The sequence below is a fragment of the Sturnus vulgaris genome, chromosome 10, assembly GCF_052056855.1.
Source record: "Sturnus vulgaris isolate bStuVul1 chromosome 10, bStuVul1.hap1, whole genome shotgun sequence".
Lineage (NCBI taxonomy): Eukaryota > Metazoa > Chordata > Aves > Passeriformes > Sturnidae > Sturnus > Sturnus vulgaris.
Genome location: NC_142252.1, coordinates 1,092,277 through 1,106,754, shown reverse-complemented (window position 1 = coordinate 1,106,754; position 14,478 = coordinate 1,092,277). Strand labels below are relative to the sequence as shown.

Genomic DNA, 14,478 nt, shown 5'->3' with positions numbered 1-14,478 from the left:
GGTTGATCCTGTGAACAAACAGGACGAAGTGTGGCACCCCAGAAACCCTCACCTACCTCATCTGCCTCAAACAGCCCACTGCATATTCCCTGACGTACTGGTCGGGGTAATTGAAATCCAGCAGCTCCAAAGCCTCCCTGGGCAGCAGCTTGGGCCAGATCTGCAGGAGGGCCTGAAGCTGTTCCAGAGAAAAGGGGACAGGTAAGGACACAGGAGGGTCTCATGTCCACAAAGGCACTCAAATGAACAGAAGAGGGGGACCAGTGGCCATGGGGGGTGGGTAGAAAGGAGAGAAATAATTTGGGGGAATTGGGCTCACTTCTGATTAAGTTTCTCACTCTTTAAAGTGATGTAGACTATTTTTAGGCTGAAAAACCTGTTTCTTCACATGCAGACACAATGCACAGTAAACAAAAATTAGGTAACCCCAGATATGCACAGTTTGAACAGACATTCAATAAAAATAAGATGTTTTGTAAGTGCTCTTATAAATATACAACCATTTTGGTAACAGTGAAAGTTTTCTACCAAGGATAAAAAAAAAGGGTTTTTCTTGATAGAGAGCTTTCTTTACCAAAAATATTTGTCCACCTCAGCTGATGGAGCCTTTTTGCACATTCACTGTGAATAGTAATGAGCTTAAATTGAAAAAAAAATTTTTAAAACAATCAGGTTAGATAGCAAAACAAATAAAGAATCCCTAGAATAATGACAATAACGTGCTGGAAAAAAATTACAGAATGCAGTGATGTATAATTTTGGACTACCAAAAAGAACAACATTTAGAGGTCTCACAAAAATGATAAAATTATTTTCTTGCATTGTTATGAAGCTCACAGCTACCCGCTGAGAGCAATGTGTATAGAGCTGCAGCACTGAAACAGTGCATTATAAATATGAATAAACACTTTAACACACATTAATATAAATGCATATTAGTACAAATGCAGTGTATCAACAGCATAGGATGTTTCTTTCTGTAGGAACAAGTCATGATAATAATACCATTCCCTACAAATTAGATAACACAGGTTATTTCATATTTCAATAGCAACTTATAAAATCTGAATAATTAAGATCTTTTTTTTCTCCTGATTTCATAATGACTTTACAGCAGTGAAAAACCTTTCTACTGTCACACATCAACTCCTGCTTCCAGTTCCAGTTTGACAAACATGAGTTCACATTCTCAGCCCACATAGGCATGTTCATAACACCAATTATACATCCTGGGGGCAGGTTCTGAATTGAGTCATTTTTGTGAAATCCAGAAGGCAAGAAATGGGCATGAATGACAGCCCAAAGCCAGGGCTGTGCTGCAACTCCAGCAGTGGAGGAAAGGATCAGCTCAACTGTTCCCAAAGGCAAATACAGGTATGTAATTCATAATAATATATACATATATAATAACATATACCTATATACAAGTCATAATAATATAAAGTAAAACTAAAGGTGTTTTAAACACAGGTGTCACATTCTCACAGAAAAATCCACTCCAAAATCTACTGACCCAGCAAGGCTCAGTCAATGATGCCAATCCTGGTGTCAAGGACTGCAGCCACCAACATTTCCATAGCAGGAACAGTGGCAGTGAAACTGCAGGAAATACTAACCCTGATCACATATTTAATGCAGACACTGAAAATGCAAACAGCAGCTCTGCTTGTCAGACAGTCACAGATTCCAAAACAAAACTACCACAATTGCTACACTATCTACTGTAAATCAGGTGCAGAAGCAGCAAAAATATAGGTATTTATTAATACTGAATGATTGAAATGGAGAACCTGAAATAGTCTGAAAAGATGAGCTCAAGTGGCCCCACATGCCTCATATATCAGGCAGTGAAAGTCATGGTCCACAGCGTGTACATTTACTGGGAAGATGATTTGAAAAGACAGAGCTCCTCACTTTGCTGGATTCTTTTCACAGGTGGTTACTATGAGAATGAACAATGCATGTTTCACACAAAGCTCGAATTTGACCTTGGTGTATCAGTATTTTCTTCTATAAAGGAATAACCACCATTTCTTCCCTAACAAGATATATGAGACAATACAATTAAGTACAGGCCAGTACTTTTATTCCACTTATTTCAAGTATTTCAGTTGTCCTTTTTCTCCTTGTCATTAATGATGGTGTCACTTCACTGAAAGCAAGTGGATTTTTAATTTTTTTTTTTTTCATTTTGCTGTGAGAATAAATATTGCCTGTGAATTCTCCTAACAAGTTCTGCCACCCCACTACTCTGCTGAGCAGGGAGGTTATGGCAGCAGTAAGGGCAATTCCTTCTGTGCAACCATTCTACTAAAATCCTGCAAATCCAATGAGGGCTTGGTAAATAATGGTAAATAATTCAGGAAAGCTACTTGACTTCACTGGACATAACTTCATGGACCACTGAACTAACAGATTAAAGACTGTACAATCCAATATGAGAGTCCATTTCTAAAAGAGCCTTACTATTTTTAAGCTGCATTAATAAAAACAGGAATATTGATATTAAGTCCATTTGCTTACAAACAGCTTGTGTTTCATTGCTTTTTCTTATAAACAGCTGGTGTTTGATTGCTTCTTTGGGTTTTGTTGTATTGTGTTTGGGGTTTTTTTAAACTTCCTGCTTGAAGTGTCAAGACTTTTACTAAACTACATCTAAAAATGGGCATTAAAACAACTTCTGGTATGACAGCATGAGCAGACAACTACAGCTAGTACAGCAAATATTTCATTTTAATGGGAAGTAAATTATGAATCCTGTTAATTTTGGAATTCCTAAAATTCATGAGGCTGTCTTGCCTCACCTGAAAAGGTAAATCATTAGGAGTACTGATATGTCCATGTACTACAGAAATATTCAGAACGTTTAAGGTAAGATCTCATTTTTCAGAGAGACTCTCCACACTGCCAAAAGCAATATTATGATATAAACTGCACTCTTGTCTATAGATAAGCAAACATAAATACTGTATTCCTTCCAGAAAGAACACAGGAACAAGACAACATTTAAATCATCCGTTTAAATAAAAATGTTTATGCATATATAATATTTCATGCTTCCAAATGCAAAGGACTTTGATCTGTCAGCTAATATCCACACTCCAAAAAACTTTTCAAAACTGCCACCAAGCACGATATTTCAAGGCCACAGCACCCAGAATGCCTTTTCCATCACTTATTTTAAGAAGCAAACAAGTGCCTGCTTGTATTTCTACAGTTTTGATTTCCAGATAACTTTTAATATAACTTGCACATGAAAGAACACAAGTGAGCAAGAAATGTGTGGGTGCTCCATTTTGTCAGTCTAGTGTTCATGGCATGGACAAGAAGCTGGGAAGAAATTCCATTTATTTTTAGAAGATCACAGAACATATACACCTAGCTGGTAGGAAGGATGTAGCAGAAAATGAGCTCTCTGCTGGAGCAAACTAAGAGTCTGACTGACTGGATAATCACAAAAGTCATATCATGGATAGACAGAAGATGGATTTTCATGGACTGGCTGCCTTTTCTTCCAAGAACACGTAGCTTGTAACAGGTGAAGGTCAGAATACTAAGGCCCAATAGAATTTTATACCATCAGTCATAAACCTTCACACAAATGCTTTTTAGCTCTAAGTTTATAAAAAAAAAATTTAAAAAAAGTGTTGAAAAATTTTTAAATGAGACTCAGAAAAGACACAAACATTATCTCAGTGTAGCGCTCTGCAAGAAGCTGAGCATCATAATATCTGAATTCTGTCAGAACAATGCCTGGCTCCACCCCTTGGAGTGAGTGCTGTGCTTGGTAACTTTGGTCAGACTTTTTAGTTTGGCCCAATCTTCACCATACACAGTCTGACTAAAACATTTCAGTACCAATCCAGAAACCTGTTTTTTTATTACTTTTAAAATTAATCTATCAAGCAGGAATGGTCTTACGAAGAGCTCATACAATTTTTCCTGTATTAAACTTATTCCCATAAAGTGTCCCAAGAGTTGGACTCTATTTGGGTAAATACAATAACAAAAAGTAGCAACACTGACTTTTTTACAGAGTAATGAAATAACCTTGCACATCTGTGCAGCAAACATATGAAACAATTTTACTGAAAATGCACCTTATATCACAGCACCCACCTTGCATGCTTAGAAGTTACTTTAAAGAGACTATGTGGTCAGAGACAGGATGAGAATGATGTGTTTTGTAGCACTGGTGGGTCTCACATCTCTTTGAAAAACCACCTGTCTGCCTTGGTGAGGTTTAATTACCCAGTCTGAGATGTGGATTCTATAATATTCCATCAGCTTAACAATTTTCACAAGAAGTTTTATTTCAGATCTTGATTTACAAACTTTATTTTTTTTAGAATAGCCTTATAAAAATCTTCTTGCTGTGAGGGTGGTCAAGCACTGGACTTTGTTGCCCAGAGCCTGTGGAGTCTCCATTGGTGGAGACACTCCCACCCAGCTGGGCACAGCCCGGCTCAGGCTGACCGTGCTGGAGCACAGGGCTGCACTGGATGAGTCTGAAATTCTTGCCTTTGACATCAAATCTGAGCACAGGCTTTCAACATTAGTCTGTACAAATATCCACTGGGCTTTTCTCATCATTCAGAGGACCTCTGAAATGCATTTTGGTTTTGGTTTATGGGGTTTTTTTGAGAGAGTAAGTTCTTTACATTTCCAGGCTGCAGAAGTCAGACACTGAACTCCAGCTTGCACAAAAGCACAATTTCAAACTGGCTACACTTGGGATAGAAATCCTATTTACTGATGATTTAACCAAAGCTTTTTTTCCCCACCATCGTTGTCTTTTCCCTTACCTGAGCAACGTCTTCAAGTTTGTTCCACTTTAAAGAGAGCAGCAGTTTTGGCAACGATTGTGGGAAATTTTCACGACAGTCATATCGCAAAGTCCAAATGAGATCCATTTCATTTTCACAAAGCTGAGATAAAGGATCTCTTTCCATTATATCTTTTAGCACAACATAAAACTTCTTACCACCTCGACCCTAGGAAATGAGAAATGGATGTGATAAATTCAGTAAAACTCTGATATGGTAGCTCAAATACCAGCAACCCTAGAGCAGGAAGAACATTAAATAGAAACTCATGAAACACAGGGAAATGACCACGGTGCCTTTCTTTCACATTCCTTACTGTAGGCACTGTAAGTAACAGATTCCAAATCCAGCCTGCAGAACTTTCTCAAAAGATAACTTTAGAGTTAAGGACACTAGATGGCAATATTTCTGTTTTCCAACTCCACCACGGAGCACTCGTCTAGGATGCATATACTTTCTTCTTCTATTTTTCAAGTGAGCAAATTTAGATACATAGATAATTATTTCTTTTCATTAGAAACAAAAAACCACTTTTGCAACAATCAAAAGAAAACACAGCTGCCAAGTAGAGAGACCAAGTAATTTTGGTCTTCTAGTCCTAAATTGTTTTCCAGATCTAATGCAAATCTTAGCTGTCTTCCAAATCCAGAGTAAGTACAGCTTTTTGACAAAATATAGACAAGTCCAAAAATATTGGAAAAAGCAGATAGATATCTGAATTTTAAAGCAGTTCATTAAAGTGAATTATATAAGACAGAGCCAGTAAAATTTATATTTGAGCAGTTGACTTATTTATTTCTAGATTGATGCAGAAGATAAGAAATAAAAAAACCAGAAAATTAATTTTGAAATAGTTTTTAGATGATGCTCACCGCCATTGCAGCATTGTCACTGTTTCTTGCAATCTCAGCTGCCTTTTCAAGTATCTGTAAGAAGTTGTTTTAAATACATCAGAATTAACCCCAAATCTGAGTGCATTCCTAAAATAAGCATTAAAGAAATGGAGCAGATAAGGAAAAGTTGCTATCTTTAGGCAGTTCTGTATATCCAGTGGTAAAACATGGACTTGTGTGCAGTTTCCCTTTTCTCATCTAGGACTAGGGAGATTGGGAACAGCAGTGCTCATGATGACCTCAATTATTTGCTTTTTCATCACTCTTGGGCTAAATTAAACAGCCTTCCTGATGACACCTTACTTTCTGTTTCTGCATTTCCTCCATAGTTTTCACCACAGCAAACCAATTCCTCAGCTCTAAGTTTATCCTTTGCTTTCTCACCTCTACTTGTGCAGCTTCCAAGGGCACTTTTCATGCCCAGGGATCCACACTTCCTGCCCTCAGTCCCAGTAAGAACCCACAAGCCCAGTCCTTTCACCATGCTCTCAGACTGCCCATATGATCTCAATCACTGTGTCCAGGTACTTCTCCAGATCTTGGATCTCCCCTCCTTTTCTTTTTCCTTTTGAACATTTTACTTGGCTTTTGAAGCTCACACAGCAGCCCATAATGGAGAATTAAGTCTAGAAGTAAATGAAGTTCTTCAAAGTGCATTCTGCACATTACTGCAACCAAGCCAGGTGTTGCCAGGTATGTCAATCTACAGCTGTCAGGTGCTGCTGCTTCGAGGAAATAAAATAAAATCTCAGTAAAGAAAAAAGTCTAAGGAACTCCAGCATCTTTTTTCCCTGAGAGCTCTGCCTCTCCCATTGCCCAGGAATACAAATACCCCCAGGTCCAGTAAGACTTGTGCTGTCTTTACTCAGAGAACACGAGAAACAACAAAAAACTGCAACAATCAGATCATAAATACCCAGCAGCTAAAATTCTTAGAAAGGCATCCTAACTTGTTCTATTTCTTTTCTCTGTATGAAACTCCCATTAATATCATGTATTACATCTGCTGCTTGGCTACAAAGCTTATTTACATATTGTGTTTGTAAAAACATGCATAAACAAAACCACAGTGTCCTAATTCTATGTTTGTTTCTTGCCTCCCCGTGCTTTGCAGAATTACTCTGTTTGCAAATAAACTTTCAAAGTCTTTGCAAGTCCAGCTTTGTTGGAGTGAACCCTGAGCCCCATGATGTGCCTGCAGCACTGGCCATGGACCAGCCCCACACATGGCTCCTGTCTCAGACAAGTTTCTTTTCCATGGTCCAGGCACTTTTGCTCCCTCAGCCCCAAACAGCTCCTCACTGTGCAAGCAGGTTGATGATATGATGGAAAAGATTAATCTATTTTTGCACATTATGTTTCTCAAAACAGAAACCTGGCATGTCATTCTTTGTTTTCTTGGCAGAAACCAGCAACAGCACTGGGAAAATGAGAAGCAGCCATAGAGCAAGCAAGTCTCAGCTGGAGCATTGTGAGAGACAGATCCTCAGCTGATGTAATTCCAGCAGCTGCAACGTCACTCCTCATTCAACAGAACCTTCACCAAGAGAATCTGTAGGAGATTGAGTTGAATGAAGCTGGAAGTTACAAGAGATGAAGACCACCAGACCCTACCTCAATGTCACTACACTCCCTGTCTCACCCAGTAAAATCTATTGGCTGCATTTAGCCCAGGGTTTTAACTTCCTAAGGACTTGGTATTGCAGGGACAAAGAAAAGAAAAACCAGAGCCAGAACAAATACATGATTACTAAAGAGACACACTTTTACTTAGCCTGTCTGTAATATGCACATCAATTTTGTTCTTTAGAAATTAAATACATATAATGAGCAAAAAACTTAAAACATTACAAATAAAGCAACACCAAAACTGGATAAAATATATTCACTATGAAGTGTTAATGGGTCATAAATAAGCCATAAATAAGGCAGCAATTAGTCAGTACTGATTCAGCTCTTACTGTATTTCCATTGCTGTTTGAGTAAAAGAAAAACTGCCATGCTTTTAAGGAGGGGGAAACACCATCAACCCAAACTGAAACAAAAGAAACTCTGTCTTGTTACTTGATTTCATTTTTATGAACCTTAATCCCAGATCTGCCCTTGAACAAGATGACAAAATTTGGTAATTTCAGTCTTTTTGTTCATGCCCCCCAAAGGTGCAAGATCCTCCAAAAAAAGTTAAAAGAAAAGGCAATTTCTCTAATTTGTATTTGACTTTCCCCAAACCAAAATTCAGACCAATGTGTATATGAGTTAAGCCTGATTCTTACAATGTATCATTAGCAGTCTGTTTTAAGACTTATTTCATTACTTGTTTCCAGGTCTTAACTTTTTTTGCTTGTTTCTGAACACCTTTCTATCTATCCTTCACACTACAGAAATAACCACGTGTATTCCAAATATACACTTCCTTTCTAGACAGATTTTTATCTTCATCTGTAGAAAACTGTAGGGCCACTTCAGTGGATTTAGTCCAAAAGTAGACCTTCAGAAATCCGTTTGCACACAGTATTAAGAGTTCATTTATCCTTTAAAGGATTTGAGCTCACAGGGCAGTGTCCCAAAGAATGGGTAACACACATTTGTACCAAGAAAGAACAGATCTTTATAGATCACAGGCAAGCACAGTTTGAAGGTTTCCAGAACAGCAGACAAATTTAGCTTTTTGTAAGATCATTCATATGGGAAACTGATTTGCTTTTGACCTTCCAAAGACCATGTAGAGACCACTTTTTAAAAGTGTACATCTTCAAAACAGACCCTGAAGTCAAGCACTGCCACTCACTTGGTGCAAGTCGAACAAACTGCATTGTGGTGACTGAACAGCAGGAAGAGGGGAATTCACTGGAGAAGGCAGTGTTGAAAGAAAAGAAGAAACAGCTATTTCCACAAAAATTCAGGACTGCTCTTCAGGTCATCCCTTACCTTATCAAAGGGAGGGTAATTAATAGGCTGTTTTGAATATTCCTGAAATCTAATGTGCAAAGCTGTTGCATTTTCAGTGTAAGGGTTGGTCTGGACGGTTCCCATGGGATTCAACATTTCTTCAAGTTCATCTGAAATACAGGCAGAACAGTTAATATTACAGGCCAGGCATGCAATATGAAATCACTTCCTTATAAAATGGACAGAGCCACAGCACTTTTAGTGCAATGCTCTGTATTTCCAGCATAAATCCTAGATTCCCAAATGTTGGTTTATGACACCATGAGAAACTGATTTCCTTAAATAAACAAATGAGTCCAGGGGAGCAGAGGTATCCCTACACTAAAACAAATCCCAGGGAGATCTGCAGCTTCTGCAAAGCAAAAGATACCCTCTGGATCACATAGAGAGCAGAGCTTCAGGCCAGCCAGGCTGGGACAGCATTCCTCAGCATGGGATCAAGAGGGACATGGAGGCTCCAGACACTCCCACTAATTGACCTCAATACCAGAGAAAAAGACACCATTCTAATTCACAATTTTTGCAAATGCAAATATTATCACTTACATGATAACTGATCTATTCCATTTGGGGTGCATGGCAGAGGGACCAAATGAAACCTAAACTGTACCTTAAAAGCAAGGAACACCAGATATAAGCATGCATCTATTTTATGTGGTTTTCCTCCCAAAACAGATGAAACTTATAGAACACTACTTCCAAGCAGGCTCTTGCTCTTCCTCTTTCCTGCTAAACAATACTTCCAGGAAAGAGATTAAAATGTTGTGTATTTATCCACATAAAAAATTACAAGTAATAAAGAGATTATTACAAGGAAACTGTACATGCATATAGTAAATATTCTGCTATTGGATCCCACACTTAAAGTCCAAACCTGAAAAGCTGAGATTTACCAGGAAATGATGACCAGCTGTGCAGTACCAGTTCTCCACTCCTCAAGTGTCCTTTATAATCAAACACCATGGTATTTACCCAGGCTACAGGATAATGCTGCCAAAGGAAACAATTGTTACATGGAAATGAAGATGCCAGCAAATGTTAGTACACAGAAAACACTGCAATATACATACAATTGAGAGTGGCTTGGGGTTTTTTCAAATGGTGATACCTTTCAGAAAAGCAATTAGTCACTGAGAAGTCTCAACAGTGTTCATACCAAGATGTGCAATTCTTAATACATATGCTCTAATACCTTTTTTGTTTCATTTTGCATTCTTGAGCACTGGAGTGAGGACAAGGAAAGATTTCTGGATGTTCATTTTGATATAACTAGGATGTCACTCAAGAAAAACAAATGAAATAATTACCACTTTTCCTGCTTTCCTAATGGTTTGGTATTTGGAAGGATTCATTGCCTTGGTGGACTTTTTAGTTTTCATCTTATCCATGACAGCATAAACAGCAAAGCAGAGCCTTGCCATCCTTGGCAGATCACAGACATTGATTTCAAACTCCAACACTTCATTCCAAACGTGGTCACTTCTCCCAGATATTTCTGTGCTTACAACAGTTTTACAAAGGAGCTCTGTGCCATGGAAAAGACCAGCTCTAACATGAACCTGGCATAAAGAAATGAGAGATTTTAAGCTTGTTACAGAACCTACAGAACTCTGCATAGAATAATATACAGAACATACATACATATGAATTTCATCAAACAAACAACTAAGCAGAATAAGAAGACTAATTTTCTGAATACAAATTAAAATCTCCAGGTAGAACCAATTTGTGTTTCTAAACAAGAGACATTTGGGGTTTTGTTTTCAGCTTAAGAAAAAACTCACTTTTTATCTAAACTATATCTAAAAATTTATAGAGGGAACATTGCTGACCCTAACATCAGGGTAATAATAATGACAATAATAATAATGACTCTAACATCACCTGTAATTGTATGTGATTTCCAGTGTTTGTTTTGTCATTAGTATCCAGAAACCAATAAAACCAGGTATCTTCAACAATGAAAATAAGGATCAGGAAAGAGGAACAACTAGACAAAGAAGCTGCAGTTACTGACACTGAAATTAAACTCATTACAGGTCAATGCTAAGATGTTTTTCTGTTCTTTCTTCATTTTTCTGTTTCATTTCTACATTTCTGTTCAATAACATATATACACAGCAAACTGCAGAGTGAAATGTGTCAGCTTCTTTCAGGTGGCCTTCCAAAATACCAGTGTGAGAGAGAGAGACAGAGAGAGGAAAATCCACAAATGTCATCTTTTTACAAAAAAGATTACAAAAGATTACAAAAAAGAAGTTCTCAATGATAAATGTTAAATGTGTAAAAGTGATCTGATGTTTCAGGTTGCCTCTGCTCCTGAATCAACCTTCCCCACATTCCCTTTTAGCTACCATGTTATTGCTGAGCACTGCAAGGGAAAGAAAGAGATATTACATTTGTTAGTGGTTTTGGGTAAAAAAAATCATTCACCTCTCTAATTCTATGAGTTCTGATCCTGTTAATGTAAGGAACTGAACCCCAATTTTTTTTCCTTTCATTCTGACATGCCCCTTTTATGAATGAAATAGTGTGTACTGATGGGGTGGCCAAAGACCAAGACAAAAGAAAAGCAATTTCCAAAGTCATGTATTTGGAAAATGGGGTGTTGGACTGCTGGGTGAGGTCACTTGTGCCCTAGGTGGATGTCCCCAACCCAGCTCACTCTGGGGCAGTGCTACTCAGCTGACAAATGTTTTGTTCCCCACTACAAACACTGCATTTGTAAACCTTGGTGCTGGTGGTTTCAGCAGAAATGGATGAATATTGGCTTATCCACAGCACAGCAGGGCTAAAGGAACAATGGCAGCGAATTAAACAGCCTTAGAATCAGGAATGGAAAACAAATACATTCTCAATAGTGACAATTTTGTAACATGTAGACAGACAAGGCAGGGAAACATGCACAGGCTTGCAGGGTCACTGCATTTATTCTTGTTCTAGGTTACCCACAGGACTTTTAATTTTTCAAGACCAAAAAGCATTCCAAATACTGAATGTTTAGATGGTACCCACAGGTGCCCATTTTTCCTGTTTCTTCTCAAGTTTGGAAAATACTTTGATTGTTTTTCCCCTAAAAGCATACTGCAATTAACCAAAAGTCACTTTTCTAAGCATGAAAAAACACCTTAGAAACTCCTGATAGCTATGTTGCTTCCAGAATCCACTGGCTCTTGTATCTTTCCTTTTAAAAACATAAGAGTCTACAGAACAGGGTTAAGAAGACATTTGAACTAGCTAAATAATGGTTTAGATAAAGAGGAGGGAAACATCTGGTTTTGCAGCCATCCATTTCCACAATCACAGTGTCTCAGGTATTCCAATGTAACTATGGCTCATTTATCTGTAACATAGAACTTTTTGGTGTTGACCAAAATGTTGGATTGCTAATTTACAAGGAGTTTGTAACGACAGTTTTGAATGAAAAAAATGCACCAAGTATCCTGAATAAAGCATGAGAACAGCAAGTATCAATGGTTAACTGGGTATCTACAGGAGTGGCTACACAATTTACTGATTTCTAAATAAAATAAAGGAGTTTAATGTTGTTCTACCTCACAGGCAAGTGTTTGTGAGGCATTAAAGTAGCTGTGCAATAAATTCCCACGTGTTAACAACTTGTGGTCTGTACAGCAGTCAGTAGCCCAGTCATGTATATTTTTACAGGAAATGATACTCCAGAGCTTTGTGTTCCTCATGTGTAGAAAATAAAAGACAGATTGTAAAGAAGCACACAGTCCAAGTTTAGACACACAGGATATATTCAGGACTATAAAAATACCGTGTTGCACTTTAAAACATTTAATATTTAATTCACATGTGTCAGGTGTTTATGACAATCTATTTTAAATGAGCTCAATTCACACAACTATCAGCACTTTAGAGAAAGCATGTTTTAAAAAAATCAAATACCAATGAACACTTATGTCATACTGCCACAATGACTGCAATGTTCCAATGCACATAGCCATCTTCAGGCAATAAAGGAATATTTTAGCAATAAAGCCAGATTTTGACCAAAAATACCACTGCAATTGGGAATAAATAAAAATGCTGAAATCTGTATGATTTTGAGTTCACTTAGCATTGAAAATCATTAAAATGATAAACAGAATGTCTTCTGATACAGTTACACAGTTACTTACTTTGGCATTTTCTTCTGTGTTTAGTCTATTACCCTTTAATAGAATAATCTTGAAAGGGTTGGAAATATCCCACACACTCTGAGAAGAGAAACAAAGACACAAGTTCATTCTTCACCACTGTAACATTGAGACCTATCTTGTAAGCTAAGCATTTTAAGCAAAAATGTCAAATACAAATAAAAAAATGCAATTAAAAATATAAATTTAAAATCTTCAAAGACAAATTGGTTATCATAGCTACAAGAGGAGACAAAGTAAAAACTTAGCTGGAGGAGAGCTGGGGGTATACTACATCCTGACAATTCAAAATTTATTGTTCATTCTGAATAACTCCAGAGTGTGTAGTAGCCCAAAGGCCTGCCCACACTTCTTTTTCTGAGGTAAATTTCCCAAGCAACAGAAGGCTCTGAGTGGACCCAGGTGACCTACACTGGAAGCCAGCAATCACACCACAAATCCCAGGCACTGTGATTTACATCCCACGAGTCACTGGGACTCCTCTGGGTATCAGACAATCTCCCCATGAACTTACAGTTGTTGCTCTTGTCTTTTTTGGTGGCAGAGGAAGAGGAAGGTTGGAGGATTTTCGGTTTATGGCAGCTTCTATGGCAATCATCTCCTGCTCACACATCTTCTTTATGGTGCAGCACTCCACCAGGGTGAGCTGGGGAAGGGTCCTGCTCATCACACAGTTGCGGATGTACTGAAAGGCCAGGGAAAACAGCTGTCAGCAGCCAGAACACGATTTCTCCAGCAATTCCACACCAAACAGAGAATTCATTACAGACATACAAAGGGAATGGTGCTCATGTGTTTGACAACTGCACAGGGCTGCAGACACGAGGAGGGAGATGTTGCTGCTCAGTAATGGGATGGGAGGAAGCACCTTTGGCCAAGGCAGTAGGGAATTGTTACATCAAGTTCCAAAAAACTCTGTGTACCTGGAACTGAATTAATGGGTGATCACCAAAGACATATTCCAGCCTTCCACTAACTTGCAGCACATAATCAGCAGGATCAACTTCCTCATCTTCTTTTCCATGGATAGTCAAACGTTTTCGGATTGCCAGCTCATTCAGCTTGATGGGATTCATGTTAGGAGACACCTGGAAACTAAACACATCCTAACAAAACACAAACAGGAATATTGAAGGTCAAACGTGCCAGAGGCTGACACACAAGGCTAAAATTGTAGCACACATAATAGAACAGGTAGAAATAATAACTGTTCAATCCAGACTATTTTAACAGTGAAGGTCTGTATGTTTAGGGCAATTAAAATAATAGACACCCTAAGAGCTGTAAGATGTTAATTCCCAAACTTTTTTTATCAGAAGTACTTTTAAAAACATAGGCTTTTATTTGATTTAGCAGTGATTTAAAGACTTCTAGAGCAACGTATTGATCTAGAAGGTTGTATTTTGGAATGCTGAATGAGGGAGACAATAAATCATGATGCATTTCAAAGTATTTAGCAGTACTAGATGTGTTATTTTTCATCTTTCTGGCCACTAGCAAGTTATCCTCTTTCTAGGGACTACTGAACTCAGAAAAAAAAACTTCAAGTAAGAAAGGAGAAGAAACTGTGAATGTGATTTATGTAGAAAACCACCACCACATTGGGAGGAGAGCAGAGAAGAAGAGTAGCAGCCAACACCTGTCACA

The 14,478-nt window shown here is 38.1% G+C and overlaps 1 protein-coding gene across 2 annotated transcripts in view; it reads right to left on the bottom strand.

Moving 5' to 3' along the window:
- Nucleotides 1–14,478, bottom strand: part of PIK3CB (phosphatidylinositol-4,5-bisphosphate 3-kinase catalytic subunit beta) — a 68,623-nt gene that overhangs the window by 15,880 nt on the left and 38,265 nt on the right. For both annotated transcript variants that reach the window (XM_014870262.2, XM_014870264.2), the window contains exons 6-14: nucleotides 13,755–13,937; nucleotides 13,346–13,516; nucleotides 12,814–12,891; nucleotides 9,976–10,227; nucleotides 9,562–9,658; nucleotides 8,648–8,778; nucleotides 5,699–5,752; nucleotides 4,806–4,994; nucleotides 57–178 (exon numbers count right to left, since the gene is read on the bottom strand). In XM_014870262.2, the coding sequence (XP_014725748.1) occupies nucleotides 57–178; nucleotides 4,806–4,994; nucleotides 5,699–5,752; nucleotides 8,648–8,778; nucleotides 9,562–9,658; nucleotides 9,976–10,227; nucleotides 12,814–12,891; nucleotides 13,346–13,516; nucleotides 13,755–13,937 (1,277 nt within the window). The remainder of the gene's footprint in view (nucleotides 1–56; nucleotides 179–4,805; nucleotides 4,995–5,698; nucleotides 5,753–8,647; nucleotides 8,779–9,561; nucleotides 9,659–9,975; nucleotides 10,228–12,813; nucleotides 12,892–13,345; nucleotides 13,517–13,754; nucleotides 13,938–14,478) is intronic.